At 51.7% G+C, this 12,115-nt stretch overlaps 2 protein-coding genes across 10 annotated transcripts in view; both read right to left on the bottom strand.

Annotated features, from left to right (window-relative positions):
- The window catches only part of Mink1 (misshapen like kinase 1), a 56,635-nt gene extending 50,913 nt beyond the window's left edge, over window positions 1-5,722 (bottom strand). For 6 of the 9 annotated variants that reach the window (XM_059271063.1, XM_059271065.1, XM_059271069.1 and 3 more), the window contains exon 1: window positions 5,549-5,721. In XM_059271063.1, the coding sequence (XP_059127046.1) occupies window positions 5,549-5,605 (57 nt within the window). In that variant the 5' untranslated portion in view covers window positions 5,606-5,721. Of the gene's footprint in view, window positions 1-5,548 lie in introns of all 9 variants that reach the window. The other 3 variants (XM_059271064.1, XM_059271068.1, XM_059271072.1) reach the window with 2 other exon arrangements.
- Window positions 5,723-10,093: 4,371 nt separating this feature from the next.
- The window catches only part of Pld2 (phospholipase D2), a 16,536-nt gene continuing 14,514 nt past the window's right edge, over window positions 10,094-12,115 (bottom strand). Inside the window, exons 19-22 of the mRNA XM_059271062.1 lie at window positions 11,892-12,110; window positions 11,535-11,688; window positions 11,029-11,143; window positions 10,094-10,852 (exon numbers count right to left, since the gene is read on the bottom strand). Of these exons, the coding sequence (XP_059127045.1) occupies window positions 10,628-10,852; window positions 11,029-11,143; window positions 11,535-11,688; window positions 11,892-12,110 (713 nt within the window). The 3' untranslated portion in view covers window positions 10,094-10,627. The remainder of the gene's footprint in view (window positions 10,853-11,028; window positions 11,144-11,534; window positions 11,689-11,891; window positions 12,111-12,115) is intronic.

Here is a 12,115-nt window from a genome sequence, read left to right as displayed (position 1 = left end):
AAGTTTGCCAACAGAAGTTGTACACTTCCTGCCACCCTTTCTAGTAAGTGACAAAGTGTTCTAAATAGACCAAATAGTGTGTGTTATTCTGTTTTAGGCACAGTTTATAGCTGAATGGATTTGGACCCTATATACTATCATAAGCCCTTGGGATGAGAGTGAGGGGCAAACCAGACCAAAAGTCTTGCTGACCCCCTTTCCTGCTAATGGGGGTGGGGGGAGAGATACCAAAGAGTAACATATACAATCATGTGTGTACATGTACATGTGGGTGCCATGCGAGTGTGTGTGCGTGTGCGTGCGTGTGTGTGTGTGTGTGTGTGTGTGTGTGTGTGTGTGTGTGTGAGTGAGTGTGTGTAGGCCAGAGGTCAACACCAGTATCTTCCTTCCCTCTTTAATGGTTCTCTACCTTACTTTTTGAGACAGGGTTTCACACTGAACCTAGAGCTCGTTTACTTGGCTTGGCTAACAGGCCAACGAACTCCAGGGATCCATCGGCCTCAGCCCCCAGCACTGGGATGACAGGTATGTGACACACTACTTGGCTTGTACATGGATACTGGGGATCCAAAGTCAGGCCCTCATGCCTGCACAGCGGACACTTCACTGAACCACCTCTCAGCCCGCTCCCCCTTCCTTTCACTGTGGAACCCTCACTTTCGGGGCTAGAGAGACGGCTTTGCGGGGAGCAGCACTTGCTGTCAGCTGAAAGTGGGGAGCAACTACTCCAAAAGTTAGGCACAGGTATGTGTGCCTGTAACCACAACACTGAGAGGAGATAAAACAGGTAGACAGTACCAGGGGCTCACTGACCAGCCAGCTTAGCCCCAAATAACAAGCCTGGGGGTCAGTGAGGCCCTGTGTCAAGGGGATAAGGTGGAGAATGGAAAAAAAAAAAAAAGCATCCAACATTCCCTAACTTCCACAGGTATGTGCACCCACACTCTCACATGAACACATGTGTGTACATACACACACACCTCGATTTCCCAAAGAACTGCTCCTTCACGTGCCACTAAGGATATAGCAACTTGTCCTATCCTACATAGACAAGAGTGGTCCTTGTCCTCCTCCTCCTCGTCTGGGTAAGGGCTGAACGCCCCGTCCCAGCCATGTTCTCCGTCATCATCTTTTTATCATTTGACCACAGCGACATTTTACATCACTTCAAATGCCACCGGCCTTCAAATCCCCCGCCCCTTCTGTCATTCTCTAGGAGAAAGGTCACCACATGCCCTCCCTGCTGCTGCAGGAGGTCAGTCCTCCCATCCCTCTGCCTGTGGCATCTGTCATCACCCTGTGGACAGCAGCATCTCAGCACACACCCGCAGTCCCACACTGCTCAGCAGCCTAGGCACACGCCCCACTGCCAGCTTTCCTGGTGATGCAGGTTCCACAGCAGCGGACGGAGGAGGAGGAGGAGGAGGAGGAGGAGGAAGAGGAGGAGGAGGAGGAGGAGGAGGAGGAGGAGGAGGAGGAAAGACATCTTCAAAGAATACAGACAACCATTTGAGAGACACAAAAGAACGTGCAGAAGCATTTGAGAAAAAATGCCTGTCAACAACCACCACCTCACAACAAGTCCCTTGAAGGTGTGCGGTGGCCTGACTTCAACACAGCCCCACTGCCTGGCTGCACGGCTTCAGAGACACTGCAGTCTAAAACTTCCAGCCGCTGGACAGTAGAAAGAAACTGATTTATGAAGTGGGTCAACCAACAAGCAGGAATGTGAAAAGAAAGAGGTCAGCCCGGGGCCCGCTGATCCCTCTCCCAGCTACTTCTGTCCGCGCTTTATTCTTTGGGAGAAGCCGCAGTGCCAAGTCAGAAGACTCTTCTGGAATATAACCGAGTTTGGACACAGACAGAGATGACTTAAAACTGAAGGCCCAAATTTTCTCTCAGATATTCTAACTTTCAGGGTCATGGCTTGGCTGGATGCATCCAGAGCTCTCTGCATTACCACAAGGTCTGATTCCAACACATCTCAGAGGACACTCTTTTTGTTGTTGTTTTTGAGACAGGTTCTCATGCATCCCAAGCTGCCCTTGAACTTGGTTTCTTTGAGGCAGGGTTTCTCTATTATGTAGCCCTGGCTGTCTTGGAACTATGAAGACCAGGCTGGCCTGTAATTCAAAGAGATCCCATCTACCTCTGCTAGGGTTAAAGGTGTGTGCTACAACACCTAGTAGATTTATTTGTTTGTGTGTGCACGCACACTCACACATACAAGCATCATGGCACACATGTGGAAATCAGAGGACAACCCAGGAGAGTCTATTCTCACCTTCCACCACGTGGGTTCTGAGGCTCAAACTCGGGGTTGTTATCAGGCTTGATAGTAACTGCCTTTACTCTGAGCCATCTCCTCTGGCCACGTCTACCATTTCTCCCCCTCCATCCCCCCAAAAAGGGTTTCTCTGTGTAGCTCTGGCTGTCCTAGAACTCACTATACAGACCAGGCTGCTCTCGATCTCAGAGAACTGCCTACCTCTGCCTCCCGAGTGCTGGGATTAAAGGCGTGCGCCATCACGGCCCGGCAGGTCTATCATTGCTTGAGTATTTTAAGCAAGCACTATACTAACAGCTTCAGTTACTGTACCATGCACTTATTTAACAAATATCTGAGCCCCACTATGTAAACTCTGCTCTAGGCACTGGGGACACAGACACAACAAAACAGTCAAAATTCTAGCTGACAGTGTGCTTTTATTTTTGTGGCACTGAGGATCCTCGGATATCATGCATGCTAAACAGACAACTACCACGGAGTTATACCTCGAGCCCTAATTCACATTTTAGTCAAGACTGACAGAAATACATCTATGTCAACCAGTGATAAGAACCATGAAAAAGGAATTTTACAAAAACATAAAGCAGGGAAGAGAGTGCTTTTTATTAGAGTTGTCCTGGGATGCTTCTCAATTCTGTGCTAGGAACTGAGCTAAAAACTTAATGTGTTGCATTTCATTTAATTTCAGTAACTCTCTGTTCAGTGCTATTCTGACATTCCCACCACACAGGCAAGAAAATGGAGCTTAGGGAAGTAAGACTCATTGCAGAGTCTGCAGGGAGGGAAGAAGGGATAAAGGACCAAGGCCTGTGTCCTACAGGAGGTGAGGAGACTGGGACTTGACTTCAGGAAAGCAACTCCAGACTGATGTCCCTCCCCAACTACACCATCCCACCATACTGTTGGGTGGTGTGCTCGCAAAGTAGCAGGTCCATCTGGCCTCCTCACTAAGAGATTAGTGCAATTCAATCTTCCTCTAATATCAGACTGTTACTCTCACTACCAGCTGAAAACCAAGCCTTATCTTGAAACACGAGGAGAAAGACATCTTAGGCTCATTAAGGCTTTGCTCACCCTACCCCAACCACCAACACCAGTACCATGTCCCTCTAGAAAACAGGAACAGAAGACTAAGGTGTGACTGAGCCAGCCATCCGATGGGGCCACAGCACTTGTTGGAGGTGTGCTGGATGGGACTGGCCATTGAGAGAAGCCAGCAGCAAGGAGACAGCAGCCTTTCCATTTCAAGGAAGCATGGCTCTACCTCGAGTCCTGGGGTGCCGGAGCGAGAGATGTGCCTTGTTTCCTTCAGAGGCAGAAGGCAGGACGGACAGAAGGACAGGGAACAGGTCACCCAGCTCTCTTGAAGGGAAGGAGCAGAGAACCAGGAGGAGGCCAACACACTCAAGGAGGGAAGTCCAGAAGGGAAATGCCATGTCCAAGGTCAAATAGCAATTGCAGAATTGCTGGAAATCCCAAGTCGGGGCCCAGATGAAGTTACCAGAGAAACCAAAAGAAAAGAGAAGCAGCCAGAGGACCGAGGTTCCAATCAAAGGTCATGGTCTACACCTACTCACTGTGTCACAGTGTCTCGGTCACCAGAGAACCTGTGGCCAGAGTTAATCAACAACTTCAATTTGCAATATCATTCCAAATCCGAGCACATTAAGAGACTTTACTCAAAAGCTGGATTTCCACCTTCCATTCCAAAGGACTTGAGCACCCCAGTTTAAACACTGACTGAACTGACCTCCCATGGCCTTCAGATCTTTCTCCCATTGAAACACACACAGAGGCAGAGGGAGAGAGGGAGAGAGAGAGGGAGGGAGGGGGAGAGAGAGAGAGAGAGTGAGAGAGATTGAGAGAGAGAGAGGGAGAGAGGGAGAGAGGGAGAGAGGGAGAGAGGGAGAGAGGGAGAGGAAGAAAGAGAAAGAGAGAGAGAGAGAGAGAGAGATCCAATGCTCAGCCTTGTTCTCCTAAAACTTATCTCCAGCATAACCGAACATTGCACCAAACAAATTATGACCTGAATGGCAAGGGAAAAAAAAAAAAAAAAAAACTGTGTCACCTAGAGAAACCCAATTAACAACATGACTCTGCTCTCTTCAATTCTCTCTCCCCTCCAGTCATATCCGGGGCACTTGTGGGCTGACTGCCTTTTCCCTGGCTAATTCAAAAGCCAGAAGACAATGTGCTCGGGGATCTTCTAAGAAGCTAAGCATGAGGTGGGAAATCCTGCTCTATCTACACCTTGGCTGGCTGGGAAAGCTCGCGGGGCACGGAATCAAAACACCTCCTGGGACACAGTCTGGAGTGGTTCACCTTGAAATCACAATACTGCCCTTAAGACAAAGCTGCCCGCTGAAGAAAAACATACAAACACTGCTGAATTGAAAATTCCGGAAGGAGAGAGAGAGTAAGCGCCCCACGTGGAACAATAATTGGGTTATTTCAAAGCACATTCCTGACACAATTGCTGCCTCTTAACCGCTTTCCTAATGAGCCCCCTCCCTCCGGGTCTCCTTGGCCTCCACCCCCACGACTTTCGCCAACCCCTCACTACCGACCACAGGCAGCGTGTGTTTTCTGTGTGTACACGTATGTAAACATCGTCTTCCGCCCCGAGTTTCCGAGGGAAATCAAGGCTTCCCTTCCTCCCCCCCCCCCTGCACTTGTCCGTCCTCCCAGCCCTACGCGGCTGCAGAGTTAGTAATGTAATATTCAGGGACCCCGAGACCGGAAATGCCTGGAGCTGGAAAGCTGCACTTGAAACGCGAGAGAAGGGCTAGAGAAAGTGAACGTGGGATGGAGACGTAGGTGGTGTGTGGGGTGGAGTGAGGGGGTGAAATGCCGCCCAAGTTGCAATTCAGGGGTAGGCGAGGAAGAAAACGGGGGGTGTGGGGGAGGCTGAGGCAGTTGCAAAGTCAAAATTCCAGGAGCCGGAGGAGGAGGTGGTGGTGGAAGGAGACATGAGGACCGAGGAAGGGTGAGGGGGCCACACACACACACAAAGACTCTGCAGGTGATGCCGAACTGGATTTAGGGACACTAGAGGTGACCCTCACACGCCCAGGAGGGTGGGGACCCGGAATCCCAGCAGCAAGGTAGGGGTGGCAGGCAAGTGTGGGGGAGGGCGGCACAGGGTGGGGACCGAACTGGCTCCGGGAATCTGCAGAGGGCGGGGGCCCGGGCGGCGCGAGCCGGGGAGAGAGAGGGGCAGGGGTCGCGGGCGGGGGCGAGGCTGGGGGCGGCGCTCACCCGCAGGGCGGACAGGTCGATGTCGTCCAGGCTGCGGGCGGGGGCCGGGTCGCCCATGGCCGCCGCAGGGCCGCTCACGCTCCGGCTCGCTCACTTCGCTGCTGCCGCCGTCGCCGCTTCTCCCCCATCGGGGGGAACCCGGTGGGGGGGGGGGCGGGCTCCACCGCGCCTGCCCCAAAGGCCGGGGGAGGGGGAGGGCCAGCGGGAGGACCGACCCAGCGGCGGACAGGCGCTCTCACCCGCGCGCCTGCAACCCGAGCCGCCGGCTGCCCCTGCGCACGCGCGGAGCGGACCGTGACGCGAGCGCGCCGGGCGCCCCCTCCCGCCGGGCGCCGGCACCTGCGCGCAGGCGCAGGAGAGCGGGCGGAGGGTGCGCGCCGGCCCCTGAGCCCTGCGGGAGCCCGGCGTGGAAGGAGCGCGCCCACCTGCTGGTTGCGCGTGCGCACATACCTTCCCTTCCTTTCCCCCTTTTATTATTATTATTATTATTTTTTTTTTGCCTCCTCTCCCCTAATTCCTTCCTGGATTTTTTTTTTTACTTGACTCCTTTCCTTCTTTCTTTTTCGTGTGCCTAGCTGCCAATCAAACCACCCACCTCTCTATTTGCGGGGGAAGGGAGGCGGGACCCAACCCCCTCTATTACTAGGGGGTTGTTATGGCAACTCCCCACGCGAGGGCTGGTGGCCTCTAGATAGGACGGGCTGTCCACCCACCCAATTGCCATGGCAACAGTGGAGCCGCCGAGGGAGGGGCCTCTCCGTGAGAACTTGGCTGGAGAGACCACGTGGGAGGGAAGTGTGTGTGGGGGGGGTGCTGTCTGCCCTTTACTCCCTTCCCTAGCTGGAGTGGGGATGTTGGGAGCCGATCGCAGCCCTTAGGATAGGCACTCCGACCGCACTCGTTTATCTCTGCTTCTCTTAACAGTGCTGCTCTGCAGGAAAGTACGATCGCTGGAGTTGCTAGTGGCGAAGCCGAAGAGGAAGGAACTGTATCCAATCCCTCCAAGTTTTGTTCCAGCACCTTAGATCTACTCATGTTGACACAGCACCTGCAGCCGGTTAGTCTCACTAGAGGATGGGTGATGCTGTGTAACTATGTAATAGACAGTCATGTTCTGCCACTGACGAATGTGCTGTGTGACCTTGAGCAAGCGAATTTGCCTCTCTGAGCTTTTCTTTCTCTATGGAGTCGAGGTAAGGTGTTCTGCGTGTCTCAAGATCTCTTCCCAACACTAATACTCCCTCTGAAAATTCCCATTCTCAGCCTTAGTGTAAACATCGCGTCAGTGAGTTTGAATTCTCGGGAGCCGTCTTGGCACATCTGGATGGACTTGGTCTGGATGCCCCCTGACTCATTTGCCCAGCCCTCCTTTCCCCCCCATCACTCTGTCCTCCTACACGGCCTCTCTGCCTGACACCCTCAGTTCTTCCTATCCAGAAGTGATTTTCCTAAAACTTAAACCTGACATCCTTCTGTTTAAAACGGTTTTCAAGAAGCTGAGGCAAGAGGATTACATTTTCTGTTAGTCTGGGTTATGTAGTGACTATCTGAAAAGAAAAAATGAGTAAGAACACCCTTTGCCGACTCCCGCTGCCTTGTGGGTAGGGATATCAAAGACTTTCAACATTCTGCCCGTTTCTTTGGCCCCACGGATGTTTTTCTTTTTCGGTCTTGTGTTTTAATAAGCCACACTTAAACTCGTTCCAGCTGCACTGAGCTGCTGCTATTCTGCTGGAAGCGCCCAGACCTCGACATCTCTTCCCTGTCTTTGCACTTACTTTTCTTTTCCCCTGGAGTGTTGTTCTCTGACTTCCAGTTGTGCTGGCTGGTCTTATGTCAACTTGACATAAGCTAGAGTCATTTGGGAAGAGGGAACCTCAGTTGAGAAACACCCCCACCAGACTGGCCTGTGGGTAAGCCTGTGAAGCATTTTCTTGATTGATGATTGATGTAAGAGGTCCCTGCCCACTAGGGGCGGTGCCCCCAAGTCCTGGGTTGTGTAAGAAGTCAGGTGGAGCAAGTCAGTAGGCAGCACTGTTCTGTGGCCTCTGCATCAGCCAGGTTCCTGCCCTGATTTCTTTCAGTGATGGAGGGTGACCTGGGCGCTGTAAACTGAAATAAACCCTTTCCTCCCCAAGTTGCTTTTGGTCATGGCATTTTATTACACAGTAGAAACCCAACTGAGACACTAGCTGTCAACATTCTCACTGGCCTTTGCTTTGAGGTACATGTTGGAATCACCTCTCTACGAACATTGTTTTACAAAATTTTGTTACATGGGTTTGTGCGCATGCTAGGGTGCACATAAGGAGGTCAAAGGTCTACCTCTGTGTGGAGCTCTCCTTGGTCACCACGTTGGTCTTGTAGATCTAACTCAGGTCACCAGGCTTGATGAGACAGGCATCTTGCTGGCCCTGGCATCTTTCTTGAGCTGGTGAGTTTGGCTCTTTTGTTTAACTGCCTTAGGCCTTTGGTAACGTTTGATACCATGAATTTCAAGTATGTGAATCTAAGCAGAAGTGATGTCAGTCTTGTCCAGCACAGGGTCTAGCACCTTCAAATGCTTTGAGAATGCTGAACTGAATCAAGGCTTCTGTTGTCTAGCAGGCAACTATAGCAGTTGAAGGTCGAGACCGCTGTACAGTACAAGAAACAAAATTTGAAGTGACTGCTGTAGGCAAATCCCTAACTTCTCTGAAACTCAATTATAACTATCTGTAAAGTAGATATTAGGGAGGTTAAAAACTGGGTGCGGTGGCTAAAATCTCTATTTCCAATACTCTGGAGGCTGAGGCAAGAGGATTCCTGCAAATACAAGGCCAGCCTGGGTTACAGAGTGAGATCCAGGCCAACCTGTGCTATATGAGACCCTGTCTTAAGAAACAAACAAAAATCCAGGTGTGGTGCACACCTGTAATCCCAGCATGTGGGAGGCATAGGCAGGAGGATCACAGCAAGTTCAGGGCCAGCCTGGTCTACACAGTGGATTTCAAGTCAGCCAGTGAGAGTCTGTCTAAAATGAATCAAATAATTAATAGAGAGGCGCGCAGTATATACTCAATAAATTTGCTGATGCTGGATTCCTGGAATGTTTGACGTTAATAAACGAATGAGCAAACCAACACCTCGCGGATGGGATAAACGGCCACCTTCACCTCAGGAGGCCATGTAATCCCTGGAGTGGGAAGGGGGGGGGGCAAGACTGGTGGGAGCTGGTTCTTGAGATGGGGTGGCTACCTGCCTCCCTCACACTATGTTATCCTTCTATCAAGAACCTGGACTACAGCTGGACTATGGACCCCTGCAATCCCTGCCCTCAGGAGGTTGAGGCAGGAGGCTCAAGGATCATGAATTAGAGGCCAGCCTGAGTTGTACAGCAAGACCCTGTCATAGCTGGGCAGGAAGCAGAGGCAGGATTGTCTTCGTAGCCAGACCCTGTCTTCAAACACTCCAAGACTAAGAACTGAGAACCAGAAGTCAGTCTATCCCCTGGCCCAGCTTTGGGCAACTGCTGCCTCCACCTCACAATTAAGTAATGGTCCCCCAGGGAAAGAGATATTTAAGTGCTAACAATGAGACTAATTAATGCACTGGATGCCAATTAGTACCAGGAACTGCTGTGTGTAGGAGGGGGATTTCTTGGATATTAAGTGTTTTGTTGTGTGTGTGTGCATCTGTTCAGAGGTACATAGGTGTGTGTGTGTGTGTGTGTGTGTGTGTGTGTGTGTACATGTACAAGTGAAGGCTGGAGGTCAAGGCTAAGGGTCTTGCTGGGGGACGTTTTGAGACAAGAGATCTGTGTATCCCTCGCTGTTCTGGAATTCACTCTGCAGGCCAGGCTAGCCTCATACTCAGAGATCTGCCTGCTTCTGCCTCCCAAAGTTGTGAGCCACCACAACCTGGCTTGGAACTCTCTACTTAAAAAAAAGTTAATCAACTTATTGTGTATGTGCACACAGGAATGCCTGTGTGTGGAGGTCCGAGTCCAACTCTCAGGAATCTGTTCCCTCCTGCCATGTGGATCTTGGGGGTTGAACTCAAGTCATGAGGCTTGACAGGAAGCACCTACTTCTGCTGAACCACTTGGCTGGCCCTAGAGGTCACTTCTTGAGAGAACTAGAGGGCTACACTCAGAGAGTTGGGGACAGCAACCTAATGAATGCCCTCCCATCGAAGCATTACCACCCCCCACATACCTCCCACGAAGCTTTCTTAAATCCTTCACTCCTCTGAGCTTCTTCCTGCTTCTGTGGCTATCTGTGCTCAACATCTCGTAATTGCAAAATACCTCAGACATACACAAAGTTATAAATATATGTATGCAAACACACACACACACACACACACACACAAAACACACGTGCCCTGATCTTCCTCCAGGAATTAGGTGAATGAACTTGGAAGCTGCTGCTAAGAAGCACAGAGGTGCATACAGAAGACAGAACCAAGAATTGAGGCAGAGAGAAGGTGAGGACAGGTGTCCTGTGCAGGCAGGGAGAGCCTATGACACACTCATCTCTGCCAAAAAGAGGCACAGGCCTTTTCTACACTTTTATTTATGAAATGTTTGATGAACTGGCACAAAGTTAGTGTTTGTCGGCAGGCGGGTGGAGGCCGTTCTGGTGTTGTCCCCACCACCGTTGGCGGGGGTTGCAGTCAAAAGTGGCTCCATACTCCCTCTATCTTGGCAGCAATGGGCTAGGAGAGGCCCTGGGGCACATAGGGGGCTCAAGGGCAGGAGGAAGAGTGAGATGAGGAAGGACCCAGGACAGGAGCCCCTTTTCCTGGAGTGAAAGGTTTGACCTCAGGCCTCCTAGTAAGAGGCTTTTATGCAGTGGTCTGAACTAGGTGGTGGGAGGACAAACCTCTCTAGAACTCTCTCCTGCCTCCCCCAGGCCTGGCTTGGGAGTGCTCCCTTGGGTTACTTCTCAAGTAAAGGTCCTCTGTGATTCTCCAGTACTCCTCAGAGATGTCCTCTCTGGGGATCAAGGGCCACTGCCCTCGGAACTCGGGGTTTGAGGCAAGGATCAGGCACAGTGGAGCCCGGCGGCTATGGCTGCTGCCAGGCTGAAGCCTCGGCTATGTCCACACTTCTAAAGGTATTATGCCCTCCTTGCTCCCCAGTGGGGGCAACAAGGACTCATCCTCCAGAAACTTGAGGGGGAAGTGAACTAGGTGGCCCTGGATGTGAGTGAGTTCAGACTGGGCCAAAGAAGGGCTGACCGTGGCCAAGGGCTCCACGGCCACGTACTCCCGGAGAGTCCGCAGGGAACGCGTGGCATTGGACGGCAGGCAGCGGAAGATCTGGGGTGGAGGGGAGGACACGGGAGGTATTAAGATTAGGGAGATCAGGAGTCTGGGCTGCCGGGGCTGGACCCCTGGGCTATGGAAGCCTAATCAAACATGCTCCCCAGACCCTCCTCTCCCTCTGAAGAGGACAACCCATCAGTTCCTCAGGCCAGACCTGCCCCAGCTTCTACCTGCTCATAGATGTTGGCATTGTTCTCAGCTGTTTCTTGCCACAGCTGGAAGAAGTCATCACAGACAGGGTCTCGGAGATCCAGGTCTGGCCGGGTATTTGCCCCAAGAATCACACTATGGAAGAATGGTACCAATGGGCCAAATTAAGTTCCTCAGAAAACCTGAACTGCTACTTCAAAACAGATGCAATAAACAGTGAAAAGAAGGGTTAGTGAACCTAGAGGGAGCTTTGATTTATCTTTCTTTACTTTGATTTGAAAACAAAAACAAAAACAATTACTTTAGCTGGGCATGGTAATAGTAACATGTGCCTATAATCCCAGCACTTGGAAGGCAGAGGCAGGAGATCAAGAGTTCAATATCAGCCCATGCTACATAGCAACTTCCTGTATGTATGTGTTCCTAATTGGCTGATACCTTAACTGGATTAGTCTGGTAAGTCTAGTACCAGCTCTAGGAAACCCTCCCATCGCCCCCACATCCATCCGCACTCCCCGACTCCTACCTGAAACAGTGCTTCCGCAAACTCAGGGCAAACCTGCCTGCCTGGTACTCCACCCCGTCCATGAGGGATGGCTCCATTTCTGTATCCTCAATCAGTATGGCTAGCTCACTGTCCCGTTTCCCCAGCAAGCTCCTGTCATTGATGTTCGCAGAACCTGGGATGAGATCAAGGGCACACTGTGTCTACCTGGGCCCAGGAGGGCCTCCCCAAACACCTCATCACCTTTACCAGGAGCACTAGCCTGAAGCTCCCCAGCACCACCACCACCACGCTGTGAGCTTCAGCTGCAGACTCTGTATCACCCTCTGACCCTCCCAGCCCACCTCCTCCTGACAGAGGATCAGGTGCAGCACTGACCGATGATGACCGTCCTGTCATCTGCAATGAGCAGCTTGCTGTGGATATAGATGAGCTCAGAAATCAGGTGCCCGCCCAGCTCTCCATGTGTGCGAAGCCCACAGATGGACATGTAATCCTGCCACGCTGTCCCCCACTGTTCACGAGAGAGATGGGGGAGGGGCGGTGAAGCGAGAGGTGTCTGCTGTGAGCGGCTGGGACTCCATCCCACACCTCTCACTCCC

Source organism: Peromyscus eremicus, chromosome 8a (assembly GCF_949786415.1).
Source record: "Peromyscus eremicus chromosome 8a, PerEre_H2_v1, whole genome shotgun sequence".
NCBI lineage: Eukaryota > Metazoa > Chordata > Mammalia > Rodentia > Cricetidae > Peromyscus > Peromyscus eremicus.
Note: the sequence above shows the minus strand (reverse complement) of the source record. Positions and strands in the feature narration are given on the sequence as shown.